Source organism: Triturus cristatus, chromosome 5_2 (assembly GCF_964204655.1).
Source record: "Triturus cristatus chromosome 5_2, aTriCri1.1, whole genome shotgun sequence".
Taxonomy (NCBI): domain Eukaryota; kingdom Metazoa; phylum Chordata; class Amphibia; order Caudata; family Salamandridae; genus Triturus; species Triturus cristatus.
Genome location: NC_140588.1, coordinates 1,077,204,713 through 1,077,221,785, shown reverse-complemented (window position 1 = coordinate 1,077,221,785; position 17,073 = coordinate 1,077,204,713). Strand labels below are relative to the sequence as shown.

Here is a 17,073-nt window from a genome sequence, read left to right as displayed (position 1 = left end):
CCTGATTAGGCTGACCCTCTGCTCTGCTTTCCTTACAGAATTGCAGGGCACCCGCTGGCACAGAACGAACGCTGCTTACATATGTTCCTGCAGGATGAGACCATCGACCGGAACTACGTGCCTGGCAAAGTGCGCCAGTAGGCAGTGGCCTGGCACGAGTCTTCCTCTATGCCACCTCCTACTCAGCAAAAATGACATTTATTTTTACACTAGGTCTCCGTCACCCTGAGCCGGCTTTCATTCCTTCAACTTTTTAAGTCTCTACAGCTTGTCTTTTTGTTTTTATAATTTGCCATCAGTATTTTATCGGGGTCTCTTCCCTGATGCACGTAAGTCAGGAGAGCTCTGGTATGAATCGAAGTGTCTGCAGTCTCGCATTCTTGGTGTCTGCTGCTATTTGTGTTCACGTGTGTCCAGGATCAATCAGTTGTTATTGCAGAGTGTCAGAAAGCTGTATGGCTCCTCGTGCATGACTGGGGAAGCCACGAGGAACTGTAGCTCACTGTGAGGCAAGCAAACGTCAATTCTGTAAGCTGTGCGTCTTGCCTGTGAAGATCATGGAATGCATTGTGTGTTGCAGCCAGGGCTTGATTGGATGCTGTGCTTTGCTTTAACAGTCCCTGGTCCTGACTGGGGGGAGTTACTGGAGGGCCCTTGCACTAGACTTCAACATTGGGGTGCCTTATACCACCCGGTCATGTAATGCAGCAAAGGCTAGTGGGACTCTTCTCTGCAGATTGTTGGTGTGTGCTAATCTTTAGAAGGATTTGTGATTCTAGCATTTGGCGTACTAGATTACACAATATTTGTGTCTTGAAGTGGCTCACTCACCTGTTGTATATCTGCTGGTGGGATGCGGGGTTATAGCGGGATCTAGTGGGGCATGTGGCTTGGTATGGCTCCGTAAGGTTGCAAGAGGCAGGCGGAGCAAACTGTTACAAATTAATTTCAGATTTGCCTCTTTATTGGGCGAGTGTGTAGCTTGTGGTGGGATATGGCGCACCTCTTGTCTGTGAGTTGATGAAGCTTTCTAAAGTGAAGCTTGTGTGTGCTTCCAGTAAAGGGTAGGTTGGACTACAGTCACCGTGGCACTAAAAAAGCAACAAATGTGGTTAGGGAAGTGGAGCTGCAATAGTTGAATACTGTTTCACTTTGAGGATTCCTCTCCAATCAAACCTACCCTACAGTGGATGTGTAGTGACATCCCACACAGATGCTCCCACTGGGGTTCTGCCTGCACTTGTGATACTCTGTTCACTTTTTCACCGTGAATACCTTTTTGTTGTGGTCTGTTTATCCATGCATTCTTTTACCACTGGTCGATGGATATTCACTGTGCCAGATTTTCACAGTACTTTCTCCTGTCATCCAAAAGTGTTCCACAGCTATTTGAGCATCCTCCTTTTCATGACACCAGCTTCTCACCCATGACAAAAAATGCACCACTCGCACTTAAGATTTCTGTCTAACAAATGATTGTGGTTTTCTACAAATATCTTTGTGTTTCCACAACATTTCTTCAAAATAGCTCATCAAAGTGGTTGTTCATCATTGTTTCATAACTACATTGTGTGTTGTGCATAGTGACATTGTGTATTTACCAGTTATAGTACTGAGCTGGTACATGCAGCAGATTTCATAACTCTCCTTTATGCATCCTGATCACTGATTAAAAGAGACCTTTGCCTCCAAATGCAGTGTAGTTGTAAATCCAGCATTTTCCCTCTTCCGCAATTGTGGTCGTACTCTGAGGACTAAACGGTAGCAGTATTGCTGGACTACACAGCATTTGTCTTGAAGTGGCTCACTCACCTGTTGTATATTTGCCGGTGGGGTATGGGGTTATAGCAGGAGCTAGTGTGGCATGTGGCTTAGTATTGCTCAGTGAGATTGCAAGACACTGGTGGAGCAAACTGCGTTACAAATTGATTTCAGATTTGCTTATTTATTGGGTAGGTGTGTGGTTTGTGGTGGGATATGGCACTGTCTTGCTCTGTGTGAGTTGGTGAACCTTTCTAAAGGAAGGATTGTGTGCCCTTCCAGTAAAGGGTAGGTTGAACTACTGTCATCGTGGTATACTAAGGATCAGTGGTATTATTACTTGGGCTAGCGGCGCCACTCAGGAGGGTAGCACTGGTATTGATATGGAATAGTATCTTGATCTCAGTGCTGCAAGGTAGGGAGAACCACTAGTCTCCCTAAATCAGTGATCAGGGCCACCTTAGCATACAGAAGCAAAATCCCCAGCACACGACATCGTGTGCTGAAGATTTTGCTTCTACTGTCATCGTGGCACTAAAAGAGCAAATGAGTGTGGTTAAAGTGGAGCTGCAGTAGCTGAAAAGCTTCAATTTGAGGATTCCTCTCCAGTCAGACCTACCCTACAGTGGATGTTTTTGCCGCTGAACTAGGAAGTGACATCACACACAGATGCTCCCACTGGGGTTCTGCATGCACTTGGGATATTCTGTACACTGTATCACCATGAATATCTTTTCATTGCAGTCTGTTTATCCATGCGTTCTCCCGCCACTGGTCTATGGATATTCACTGTGCCAGATTTTCACAGTACTTTCTCCTCTCATCCAAAAGAGTGTTCCACAGCTATTTGAGCACCTGCTGTTCAATGACACTGAGCTTATCACACATGCCAAAAAGTGCGCAACGCACACAGTTAAGATTTCCATCTTTCACATTATAGTGGTTTTCTACCGATTTTATCTTTAAATGACCACAACATTATTGCGTAATAGTTCATCTACATGTTTGTTCCTCATCGTCACATAACCGCTTTGTGCGTGTTGCTTAGTGACGTGTGTTTACCTACATACAATACAGAGCAGGTATCTGCAGCAGATTTCATAACTCTCCTTGATGCACTCTGATCACTGGTTAAGAGACCTTTGCTTCTAACATGCAGTGTGCTTGTAAATATAGCATTTTCCGTCGTCCGCAATTCGCGGTCGTACTCTGAGGACTAAACGGTAGCAGCTAACAAGCATTTTGTATTTATCAACTTAAGTGGGCTCTTTAGCATCTCCAACCTAATGGTGACCTGCACAGATTCATGAATTGAATTACTGAAAATGAAAGTGTTGTTTGCTACTTCAATCAGCCGGTTGGTTGGTGATGCAATGGGACAAAGTTTTGATCATTTTTATACTTCTGTATGTAGCTAATGTAAAAAAGTGCTCAAGTGTCTGGAATTACAAAGGACCGCTGTAGTATAAAGAGCATTTCAAGTTGGTCAGTCTAGCTCATCCGTCCTTTTTCTCACTGTGTCCCCTTATCTCTTCTTGGATTGCTGTTGACATCCTTGGTACATATTCCCCTTTTGAGTGTCCCTTTTTCTCTCTGAGTGACTCCAAACTAGGCAAGCTGCCCTTGCACTCTATTCTTTGGGCTTGTCCTTCTTGAGAGACTCTTTAGGGAGCTGGCAGGGATCTTGGTTCTGTATAATCTTTGCATGTCTGGTTACTGTCTGTACTCAGCTCGTCAGGTGATGGATGCAGATGTTTCGTTCACACAATTTGCATGAACAACACAATTTGTGTTCTTGAAAATGTGTATTAATGTAAGAAACCTCTAGTTTTACATTTCCTTGTGGTTTGCCTTCTGGAGAACTGGTAGCCGGAGGATCCCACTGTGTGAGGGTCCCGGCATTGCTAGGAGGAGTTTATTTTTAGTGAACAACACTGTACAAATGACCTCTCTGACTCCGTTCAACACCTGTTCACCTCTTAAGATGATGTCATTCGTCTGAGGTTTTGGCATTGTGGTGATGGAGACAGGAATTGCGTTCATGCCATATTGAGTCTGCCCTTAGAACAACTGAAGCTTTGGTATCTCCTGACTGGAAGTTTGTATTTGGGGGAAGGTCGATAATGCCAAATGTATTGTGGCCTTTGTTCCACGTATGTTGAGGGTTAATGCTCATGATTTTGAAGTACATGTGTGTCTCCTCTCCCACACAGCATCCCTCAGGTTGTAAATTATAGCACCAACTCTCAAAGCTTGTTTTATTTGCCAAGTCACAGACAGACAATGATTGTGAGGTGCATTCTTATACTCGCTGCTTTTCTATTGTTTGCTTATCCATGTATTTCGCTGCCTTATTCTGTATTCTGAGAGACAGACGGCTGCCTGTATGCTATGTACATATATATATATATATATCTATTCCCTTCTTGAGGGGCTTTAGGTTTCCAGAATGCCTTCAGTTTCCTTTGTATCCATGTCATCTCAAACTTCTGTTCATATTAAACCACTGTGAAATGAAACCACTTGCTTTGTAGTCCTAGTCTCATGTTTTAATAATCACTTTCAGCACTACTGACAGTGGAAATATTCCAAATCGAAACCTTGATGCTAGTCCCTTTTTTAACTTTCGTAAAAAAACATTTTTTCAATTTACGGGTTTTCTTTGGTTTGCACCAGGCTCAGATGGCGATTGTAAGACACTAGAATTCTGATAATCAGACAGGCGTACTTATATTTGAGCAACAGTATTGGACATTTTGCATAAACATATAGGTATTTGTGTGGGACAGATACCATAAGCTAGTGAGATATAAAGCAGGCTGTATCGGAAATTGATCGATCATAGATGTTAAATTGACAGAGGCTATTGACAGACATGAGGTTTAGGACCGGGCGTTCATAGTGGTGGTGATGACCAGGTCATGAATGCTAAAGCCACTGTGGTGTCGGTGCCAGCCTCATATTGCTACTGCTCCTGCGGAAAGGGCAAATTTACATATCCTCCCTACGTCACAGATCTGTCACCACACTTACTCATTCATACCCGCATTCATTGGTGGGGCCCATAACACCAACACTCATACGTCTCACTCCGAATCTGCACACAAGAGAACAGAAGCTCTGGAAATGTGGGAGTACCTTATTACCTATAGAAGAAAAGTTATGTTCGAGGCATATGAGCTGCAGATCACACACTTACGATAGCAGATCGCCATCTGGTGTTGGGCTCGGATGCTTGCAGGTTGCTGTTGTCTTCGGAAGAAGTCTTTGGTCACGAGATAGGTGACTCCTCCCTTGGACTGCAGTGCGCATGGGCATCAACTCCATCCTTAGATTGTTTTTTTCCGCCATTGGGTTCGGATGCACCTTTTCCGCTCCGGTTGGAAATCTCAGTTCACAAGCTTTTCGAAGCGAAAAAACTTCTACAAAACATCGAAGCACCTTCACTCGACATAGATTTCATCGGCTCGATTCCGGATGTCGACGCAGGCTGCTGGGCCTATCCACGCTCTGAGGCCTACGGCTCATGGAAAGGACGCTTTTCAAAAAATGCCCCCAGTGTGGAGCAAAATTTCCGCACAGTGACAACCACAAAGTCTGCAACCTGTGCCTATCACCGGAACACGACGAGTCCAGCTATCCAGCCTGTGCAGCATTTCGATCCAAAAAGACCATTCGAGATCAAAGGGCTCGACGCCACATCATGGCACAGAGACCAGCTCCGGAACCAGAAAACATCTTTGAGGGTCCCGATGTCCCGGAAGAAGATTCCGAGGAACTACAAATCCTCTCCGAAGCAGACGACCCCATTACTCCTGGGCAACGCGTGAGTACTACTGCCCCAACCCCTCCAAAGGCATTGGTCAAGACTTCGCCTGCTGGCCTCAGTCGAGACCGAAAACATCCTTCAGAAGCCCCGCCTCCGGACTCGGCTCCGAAGAAACATAAGTCTTCCGGTAGCTCGGGCCCGAGCAAGCCGCATGTTCTTGTTCCTTCGGCACCGAAGACAAAAGACCTCTCGGCACCGAAATCGGCTCCGACGTCTTCGGCACCGAAAACATCGAGGCCCATTAATAAACCGGCTCGAACGTTCCCAAGCTGAAAGATTCAACTTCGGCTCCGAAACCTTCATCGGCACCGAAACCACCGGCTAAGGACTCTCACACACCTCCAAAAGCCAAAAACTCCACCGATCAACCAAAACCTCGATCGGAACCGAAAAAGATCTATATTAATCCAAAGACAGGACATGTCACCGCGGTGCCATGTAAGAAACGGAAACTGGACACACCACCTGTCCCAGTTCCTATAAAAAAGGACTCTGCAACATCACCTATTCTTCCTTCCTCTCCCATACTACCTTCTACCCCACCCCCTCTGCCTACACCACCCTTACCTCTATCCTCCATCACATACACCACCTCCACAGGATGATGATGATGACCTAGGGGGAGGGGGTGATCCTAATGATCCGTTCACGGATCCAGATACCGCACCACTGGATGATTGGGCATACCCTCTGCCAGACATGCCTGACCCTACACCATATCCCTCCAAACCATCACCTCCTGGGGTTTGGCCAATTATTAAATAGAGCAGCACTTTACCATGGCGTCACCATTCACTCCGACGCACCCGAGGAAGACTTCCTATTAGATACTTTTGAACAGTCTCATAAGTCTGTACAAATTTTACCTATGATTAAAGGAGTCCTAAAACATGCCCCAGAGGTAAGACCCCATCCGTGCCAGGGTGCTTAACCCAAGAATAGAAAAGAAATATAGGCCTGCCCCGGAAGATCCTTGTTACATCAAAGGACAGCTCCCTCTGGATTCTTTGGTCGTTTCCAATGCAAGGAAACGCGCCAACTCCCAAACCACGGGAGCTACACCACCCCGACAAAGAATCCAAACTTTTAGAAGCCTCTGGCAAACGAGTAGCAGCACAAGCCGCTAACCATTGGCGTATTGCCAACACTCAAGCCCTACTAGCACGCTATGACAGGGCTCACTACGACCAGTTGGAGAATCTGTTACATCTGCCAGACCAATATAAAACCCAGGCAAATGACCTTATCCAGGAGGGAAAACCTATTTCAAATGCGTCAATTAAATGTGCACTTGACGCCGCAGACACCGCCTTTAGAGCAATAAACACAAGTGTGCTCCTTAGACGCCATGCCTGGCTATGCATTTCAGGCTTTAAGCCAGAGGTACAAACTACCATACTTGGTCAGCCATTTAACCAAGAACAACTATTTGGGCTGCAGTAGACACTGCCCTTGAAAAGATGAAAAAAAGACACCGAGACTGCTAAGTCCATGGGAGCATTACAGTCTCCACAACCACGTGGCTCCTTTCAACGCTTTTCTACAGAGGAGCCTCCAAGAATATGGTAGTGGACACCTCCTCTACGTTCAAACCCTCTACACAAACATCCCCCAGTAGAGGATATTTTAGAGGAGGATATAGAGGAAACAACAAAAAGGGACGAGGTCGAGGCAGTACCAACACTCGCACCTCCCCTGCCACAAAACAGTGACTTTCCTCCACTCCCCCAGACAGTTCCACTGCAGTCGGGGGAAGACTCCAACAGTTCCTACCTGTCTGGAACTCAATCACAACAGACAAGTGGGTAAGACAAATTATCCAGTATGGCTGGAACTCGCAACTACCCCCCACACATACCACCCAAGCAGCGTTCCATGTCACCAGACCATATTACGCTCCTCAAACAAGAGGTTCTCTCATTGCTTCAAAAACACGCAATAGAACCAGTTCCCTTACAACATCAGGGTACAGGGGTATACTCACTATACTTCCTAATCCCCAAGAAGGACAGGTCTCTAAGACTAATACTCGACCTCAGATCCCTAAATCTGTACATAAACTCAGATCATTTCCATATGATCACTCTTCAACAAGTGCTCCCACTACTACAACAAGGCGATTTCCTTGCCACACTAGATCTCAAGGACGCCTACTTCCACGTTCCCATACATCCTGCTCACAGGAAGTACCTAAGGTTTGTGGTGGACGGACAACACTATCAGTTTACAGTCCTTCCATTCGGAGTAACAACTGCGCCCAGAGTATTCACCAAATGTCTAGCAGTAGTAGCAGCACATCTCCGATGACGACAAATTCATGTCTTCCTGTATCTAGACGACTGGCTAATAAAAGCCAAGTCATTCAACAAATGTGTTCTACACACTCACCAAACTATCTAAATCTTACACAACTTGGGATTCACAATAAATTATCCCAAATCTCATCTCCAACCCTCTCACATACATCAGTATCTAGGAGCCACCATAAACACCTCCAAAGCCCTAGCATAGCCCAGCCCAGCCAGGATAGTCAATATACAAGCTCTGATCGCAAAATTTCAAACCCAACACTCTCTTCCAGCAAGAGTGTTCATGCAACTCATAGGCATGATGGCGTCATGCATCTTCATTGTGTCTCATGCAAGTCTTCAAATGCGTCCATTGCAAGAATGTCTAGCACGTCAGTGGAACCAGGCTCATGGACAACTTACAGATCTGGTGTTGGTGAACAGCCGCACACATCGCTCTCTCAAATGGTGGAACATAATAAACCTGTCCAAAGGGCGGCCGTTCCTAGAGCCTCGTCCACAGATAGTGCTGACAACGGACGCATCACTCACAGGATGGGGAGCCCATCTCCTCGGACACACCACTCAGGGCAAATGGACCACTCAACAGAAAGTGCTCCATATCAATTACCTGGAACTGCTAGCAGTGTTCCTAGCACTAAAATCATTCCAACTACATCTCCAGAACAAAATTGTCCTCATGAGGACGGACAACATGACAGCCATGTATTACATACAAAAACAAGGAGGCACACATTCTCTCCAGCTGTCTCAGCTCGCACAGAACATTTGGAGATGGGCCATTCCCCAGAACATATACCTACTTGCAGAACACCTTCCAGGGGTTCACAATCGAATTGCCGATCTGTTAAGTCGGCAAACTCAACAGATCCACGAATGGGAATTACAGTCCTACTGCCCTTTTTCCAACAATGGGGCCAACCAGACATAGATCTGTTCGCCACACGCGAAAACGCAAAATGCCCAACCTTCGCCGCCAGATTTCCCCACCCGGAGTCGAAGGGCAATGCGATATGGATGAACTGGTCAGGCAGATTGCGTACGCTTTTCCGCCTCTCCCACTCATTCCATTAGTGGTACGCAAGCTCAGGCAACAGTCTCTCAAACTGATCCTAGTAGCTCCTACATGGGCATGCCAGGCGTGGTTCCCAACACTACTGGAACTCTCGCAAGTTCCACACCAAAAACTGCACCTCTCCCCGTCTTTATTAACCCAGAACCATGGAGAAATCAGACACCCAGATCAACTGAATCTAGCGATCTGGCTCCTGAAGTCCTAGAGTTCGGTTACCTAAACCTGCCACCAAACTGCATGAATATTATAAGGGAGGCCAGAAGACCTACCACTAGAGCCTGCTATGCTGCAAAATGGAAGGGATTTGCCATTTACTGCACTAACAATCATATAAACCCGTTGGATGCATCCATCCAAGACATCATTTGCTACTTACTGCACTTGCAAAGATGTAATTTGTCATACTCATCCATACGTCTCCACCTAGCAGCATTAGCAGCCTACTTACAAAATCGACAACACTTGTCACTATTTAGAGTACCTGCGATCAAAGTCTTCATGGAAGCCCTTAAAAGGATTATTCCTCCCAGATTACCACCCTCTCCAGGGTGGAATCTAAACATTGTTCTTACAAGGCTCATGGGACCCCCATTTGAACCTCTGCATAAATGCGAACTACAGTTCCTCACATGGAAAGTGGCTTTCCTTATCGCTATCACATCCCGCAGAAGGGTAAGTGAAATCCAGGCTTTAACCATACAAGAACCATTCTTACAATTACACCGCAACAAAGTGGTTCTTAGAACAAATCCGAAATTCCTTCCAAAAGTCATATCACCGTTCCATCTTAACCAATCCGTAGAGCTACCAGTGTTCTTCCCAAATCCGGACTCGGTAGCTGAAAGAGCTCTTCATACCTTAGACGTTAAAAGAGCCCTTCTTTACTACATTGACAGAACCAAATCCTTCCGCAAAATAATTGTTTGTTGCTTTCTCTCCACCACATAAAGGCAACCCCTTTTCCAAATCTGGGATAGCTAGGTGGATAGTTAAATGTATCCAAATATGCTACCACAAGGCTAAACGCACACTAACAGTTCCCCCTAGAGCGCATTCCACTCGCAAAATAAGGGCTTCCATGGCATTCTTAGGAAACCTTCCCTTAGACATTTGTAAGGCAGCCACATGGTCTACAACACACACCTTCACTAAACACTATTGTGTTGACGTGCAAGCAAAGCAACAAGCTTCTGTGAGTCAGGCTGTCCTTAAAACTTTATTTCAAACTGCTGTAACTGATACAGGTGACCACCGCTAGGGGAGACACTGCTATATAGTCTATCCTAAGTGTCTGATCTGCAGCTCATATGCCTCGAACGGAATATGCTACTTACCAGTATGCATCTGTTCTTGGCATGTAGTGCTGCAGAGCCACACACGCCCACCCACCTCCCTGGGATCTGTATCTGTTACAGCATCGTCTTACTTGGACATCACACATGGACATCTCTCTCTTTTCTACAAACTCCATCATTTCCCATCATGGCGAAAAACAATCTGAGGACGGAGTGGATGCCCATGCGCACTGTAGTCCAAGGGAGGAGTCACCTATTTCGTGAGTTGATGCCCATGTGCACTGTAGTCCAAGGGAGGAGCCACCTATTTCGTGACCAAAGACTTCTTCCGAAGACGACGACAACCTGCAAGCATCCAAGCCCAAAACCAGTTGGCGATCTACTATCCTAAGTGTGTGGCTCTGCAGCTCTACATGCCAAGAACAGATGCATACTGGTAAGTAGCATATTCCTTACATTATAATACAAATACCCTCCGAATCGATAGACTACTAACCTTCACATCATGGAACTCCACCACTTGGTCGATGGACCAATTAGTTGGACTGGTTGATGGTGATTTAGAACCAGCTAAAACACATTAAAGCCTCGGAACCTTCAATCAATACCCTTTAAAAAATCAGAAACTCAATTTCAGTTAATAAATGTTTAGTTTATCTAATTAATTTCACCTTCATTGGCATAATAGGTATTCTAATCAATCAGAATTTTTAAATAAACACTGGCACAAATCAGTATGACAATTATAGTTACCTAATTTCTGATACTGACTACCATTTCCCCGAAACCTGTCAGCCCTGCATAAATCAAATCCCTTCTGATATGACCATCCGATCGAATGCAGGCCACACCCCAAATTAGTCCGGAGAAAAGTTCTTTCGCTCGGCACAACACAGTCCCAAAGATATCCAAAGGACCCGACAATCGTGCAAGCGAATCGATCAACGGAGATTCGGATCACACTTCTGGAACGCACTAGGTTAGACCCTCTTCTACTAACCCCTTTTCTAATAAATTTTGGATAACATGCAACATTGGCTGAATTTGGGATGATTCTGATTGGCTAAGCCACAAATATTTGCAATATGGGACGCGATTCTCAAAGTTCCTTGGTTCTCATGGACCCGAAGATGTCATCCTGTGGTTTGGACAGTTCTCATGCGAAAGGATCCGAAGTATCAATATGCGGGATAAGGACAGGTGGCCATTGTCTTTTCTGTAATTCACACTGGTTGAGTTTTGGCAGTCCTCCACGTTCCTATCCTTGAGGAGGAACACTGTGCCCTGGCCGGAGGACGCCTGGAGATCTTCAGAGCCACCCGAGTCTGCGCAGTAGACATCGCGCTCACACGGCGGTGGCCACTTCCGAACTCCATTTTGAATATCATGGCCTAGTAGGCCCGAATGCCAACTTAACCAAAACAAACATAAAGAGAAATTTAATATACGGAAATGAAGATTCTAATGTTTAAACCCACACTAATCCCATTATATATTAGTATTGCCTAGCTTATAGCAACAGTTAAAGCAACAATACTCACCATTCCGCCATACCAAGAACGCAAACCATTACAAAAGCAACATAATTTATGCAGATTTCTATCGCAACACATGCTACAGTTGATATGCGTACCTCAGCTTCTCATTAGAATTATTTGCCATGCAATTTGCATGTAGTCCCGTGTGTAATTAGTGTTCATTAAGGTGTAGGGTTGGTTAGTATTACACTCCAAACAGTTAATCAATTAATATTTAGAATAGTTGCGTAATTGGTATTTTTTTATCATGCAAAATGGAGAAGGTATACAATTTTGATTTTAAATTTTATGGAAATGATTTCTCAGTTCTCTTACAGTATGTTACATCATTGTTTCCCCCATCTCATCCTCCTTTGTTTTCTTATACATATTTTCTTTCCATTCTTCCAGTTCTATATCTCCCATTTCTCTTTCCTTTCTTTCTCTCTTTTCCTGGCAACTTCTCTTATTTTATTTTGTAACTTTCTTCTTTTTATACATACACACCCAAATCTCAGAATTAATACTAGTATTACCACACAAGTTACTGGAATTAGAATCTTACCTACAAATGAACTACCTAGTTTAATTAGGAAGCTTTTTATAGTAGAAAACCCTTTACCAATCTTCTCCCAAACACTTTCAACCTTCAATGGAACAATTTCCTCATGCAAGTCTGTTATATTCTTAATATATTTCTTTAAATCTTGACTCTCGTCAGGAATAGAAGTACAACAATGTTGCACTTTCAGCATTCCACAAACTCCTCCCTCTTGCCAAAATAATATCAAGGGCAAGTCTATTTTGCATAACCATGGCTCTCATGGCTACCATTTCAGTATTTACCAGTAAGAACCCTCCAGCAGTGCTTGACGAGAAGCTATCCACTACTGTAGACAATTTTCTAATCTTATGTGCATTCAGAGATATTCAAACGGCTGGTATCAATGCTCTAAAAATATCCCCTATAATTTCTGACCAACTTTCCCTCCTTCTACGTGTTAGTTGTCTACCTATCTCATGCGCACCATCCTTTCCCCTTTCCACACGAAATATCTTTGGGAAGACCAGGCCTAGGTTAGGTAGCATGTACCATACCAATGGTCCGGCAACCGATAATAAGCTTTGTTCCCGCAGATAAAATATAATCCAGGGAATACCGGATCGTTTCCTCCTTTAAATCCCCATCCTCCCATGATTCTATATGTATCATGGCATTCGCTCGCACCTATAAAATAGTTATCATACACAGTTTCATTTCTTCTGATACACAATTTCCCTCTCAGAGGCCAATCTAAAGCCATAGCCGGACTGGTTTCTCCCTTTAAATGTTTTTCTTTTTCGACGTCCCAAACTGTCTTCTCTCCTTTTCCCTCAGGTATCTTTCTTTGCATCTTAATTCTCCTTTCTTCCTTCCTCCAGACTACAAGTAAGATTATTCTTAAACACTGCTTCTAAAGCCAATTCTCAAGTTTCTAGGAAATATTCACCTAAAACGTTACCGGGGTTTATCTTATTCAATTCAGGAACTACAGGTACTTGTGAGAAAATGTTATCTACATCAGAGAAATAGTATTCTCATTTCCCTGTTTTGTAAAACAAACTTGCTAACGCACTATAGGTTATTCCATATGTCACAGGAAGGTGGTGATATGTAACACCTTCTGACACTGATGCAGGTAATTGCATGCAAACATAACAATCCCTAACATCCATAGTTTTTACATATTCATACAATAATTTCGAAAAACTCATTATTAGAAAAATCTGTTATAGACCTATCCTTATGCAAATCCGTTCTGTCGATCAGCCTAGTTACATGATTATCCTGAATCTTTTCTATATTAGTCTTGTTCTCCGTATGACCTTCTACTGTTTCGAACGTTACTTTATATGAGATTATTAAAGCCAATTGTGAGAATGTGGCTCTGTATATACTGTTATTTAATAGGTACAGGGTGTACAGAGTCCACAGTCCCCAAGGGTTTGGCAGAGGCTAAAGTTAGATATAACCTTACTCTCTAAAGTGGTAGCTTGGTCGAGCAGTAAGGAAACATCAGAGGACAGTGTAAAGCATTTGTTGTACACACTCAGTCAGCAAATAGTCTCACACACTCAATAACTGAACTCTAGGCCAATGATTTATATATAAAAAATATATGCTTGTTTTATTTTAGAACCAACAATAGGTATTAAAATATACTTTCTCAGAATGAGATGTTTTATATAATTACTTTTGCAATATGCAATTGACTTTTGTAAACAGTTACAAGTGGTTGCAATAGGCAACACTATTTTAAACACAATAATGCATTGGATTCAATGGAAGTTTCAAGTTATTTGCAACAGATTACTTTTGGAATTCCAGGACTGGATCCTAGATTCAGTCCTGGGTCAGTACTTAGAATCAAGTGATGAAAGTCGACTTAATTACTGTAATGATTTTTAAACAATATTTAGCTATTTTAAAAGTTGACACTTAGAAAATATTTCCGAGAAAACAGTCAATGAGTCCCTATGGAAGGAAATTCAAGTTGCAGGTACAGTATGTTCTCGTTACTTTTGTAATCCAGTACTGGGTACCTAGACTCAGTACTGGGACCTTTATCCAAAACAGGCAAGTAATTACGTTTTCAGATAGTATACGATTTTTAAGGAATATTTAAAGATTGCAGAAATTGACACTTAGAAGAAATTTCACAGAAAAACAGTCAATGGTTTCCTATGGGAGAAAATTGGGTTACTGGTAAGTACAGTTGTAAGTATTTTTCAGAGTCAGGGCTGGGCACCAAGATCCAGCACTGGGAGCTCACCTAAGAGCAGGTGAGTATTTTCGTTTTCGTTACTCGGTTGATTTTTGGCGAATATTTTAAGATTTGAAAAGTTCACACTTAGAAGAAATTTCAGGAAAAAGCCAGTCAGTGTTACCCTATGAGGAAAATAGAGTTATCGGTTTAAAGGTAAGTACTCGACTGACAGAGTTGAGGTTCTGGGCATAGACTCAGGGGTCCCCCAGGGTCAGGTAGGTACAGTTAGTTCACCCTCAGCAACACTATGGCGGCCGGGTGCAGAGAGAGATAGGCCCGAGTAGAGGCTCTACTCAAAAACTTACTTCTAATCCCTGGCATCAGCCCGGAACCGTGAACTCCGCACACTCTGCACCAGCCAAGCCTGGCCGGTGCTGGAGTGAAAAAAGACCACGAGGACGACCCCATGGCGACTGTGACCCCGAGTCCGGCACACAAGGACCTTCCTGTAGAACCCTGCAGCCTCAGAACAAGGTGCCCCCCCCTACCGCGGTCAACGGAGGGTACGTTTTCCCGACACCAACAGGCACTCCTGCACGCGGCACCCCGCGGCCCCCTGTGCCCACTCCCGGGGTACCTACCTATCCTCCAACTAACCAACTTACCTCTCGAAGCGGTGGTGGCACCTGAAGAATCCTCGTCCCCGAGCTTGCAGTCTTTCTAAACCAGAGATTTCCCATTGAAATCAATTGAGCGCCCGAAGGCTCAAAAGCACCCTGCACCCAGCCGCCCGAGTGGCCCTGGCAGTGCAACCTCTACACCTATTTACTTCCCCACTTGCCCCGAGTAAGTGACCAGGAGCCCAGCTCCCACAGCCGCGTGGCTTGCTAGTCAGCAGCCACCAACCAAGGCCCCCCTATCCCTCATAGGATAAGTCCCAGGGGCTTAGAGTTGAAGGGTAGTCAGGTCCTCCGGGGCTTGTAAGGTTGCTGGCCACAAGAGATGCCGGGTTGGAGCGGGAGCAGGTTCAAGGGTCGACAGGCCGGTAGGGCTGGGGCCAAAGCAGTTGGTGTCTTCTCTTTGTATTTCGGAATCTGCGGAAGGAAGGTTCAGGGTGCCCCTAAATACTAGATTTAGGGGCATTACAGGTAGGTGAAGGGCAGGGACCAATGGGTCCCTGTCCTGGGGTGGGTACACCCCCCCTATCCTGCCTCTCTCCTGTGGGAGGGGGGCAGTAGCCTAATCCTGATTGGGTAGGGCTTCCCATCTTCAAGATGGCGAGAGCCCGGGGATGTGCTTCACCTCGCCTCCCCCACCTGAGGGGTGAGGTTGGCAGGCTGGCACATCCCCTGTCCTTATTTGGGGTTTCCGGCCAAGCTTCCCGCCAGAGTGGGGGGGTTGCAGTGGCCTGGGGAAGCTCACAGAGGCGGCATGCCTTTGAAGCTTCCCCTTGCCCATCCTGGGGGAGGAGATTTAGCACCTCGCCCAGGATGTGCATTGTTGCAGGCCCAGGAGAGCAGGTGCTCTCCTACCCAGGGGTCCAGCAACATGTCTGCTGTGTGGCAGCCTCAGAACAGACGTGGATTGTAGGTTAGGTTTTAGGGGGCATCTCGAAGATGCCCTCTGGGGTGCTTGGTACATTAAATCCCACACTGGCATCAGTGTGGGTTTAATGTGCTGAAGTTTGATACCAAACTTCTCAGTCTTCAGTGCTGCCTTTATGGTGCTGTGGAGTTCGTGTTTGACGAGCTCTCAGCACCATGTACTCTTAAAGGGCAGCACTGCACTTACTGTGCCCAGGAATGGACCTGGGTACTGTAGGGGCACAGGGCTCCTGCTCCTGTACCCACACCATTGGCATAGGGCACCCAGCTAGAGGGGTGGCTGATGTATGCCATGGCAGTGTACGTGACGGGCATGGCACACAGGTATGTGTGCCATGTCGACTTTGTTTTGTCTTGCACCCAGACACCCAGCCTGCAAGGGCACTGTGTGTGTGTGTGTGTAAGGGTACAGGGCCTCTAAGGGTGGCACAATGAGTGCTGCAGCCCTTAGTGGCCTTCCCTGGTCACAAGGCCCTAGGTACCTAGGGTACCATTTACCAGGGGCTGACATGTGGCCAGAGTTTGCCAATTTGGGTTTTGGGTTTTTAGGGAAGGAACATAGGTCCTGGGCACCTGATTGGCAGGATTCCAGGGCACACTCAGACAAAGTACATTCAGCAACTCAGCAAAAAGTGGGGGCATACCATGCAAGAGAGATGGCACTTTCTCACACCAATACACTCCACAGAAGCATTAGTAATCCTGTACAACAACAGCACGCTTTGCACCATCTTCGAAGGAACACACACGTAGATTTTCTACTCTGTTTGCCATTTCGGAAATGACCAGTGTCTTTTTACTTATCCCAGTCTACTCACAACTAGCTTTTGTCTAAACCCAAGGCTCTGAGTGCCTACTTGGTTATTTTCGTTTATAGGTCTTATCCGGTAATTCTATCTCTCTGTATCTCCTTTTGACACTTCAGTCTGGCATTAG

The 17,073-nt window shown here is 45.2% G+C and overlaps 1 protein-coding gene across 1 annotated transcript in view; it reads left to right on the top strand.

Annotated features, from left to right (window-relative positions):
- SNX12 (sorting nexin 12) overlaps nt 1-4,280 on the top strand; it is a 54,047-nt gene extending 49,767 nt beyond the window's left edge. Inside the window, exon 4 of the mRNA XM_085608409.1 lies at nt 39-4,280. Coding sequence (XP_085464535.1) covers nt 39-141 — 103 coding nt within the window. The 3' untranslated portion in view covers nt 142-4,280. The remainder of the gene's footprint in view (nt 1-38) is intronic.
- Nucleotides 4,281-17,073: the final 12,793 nt, after the last annotated feature.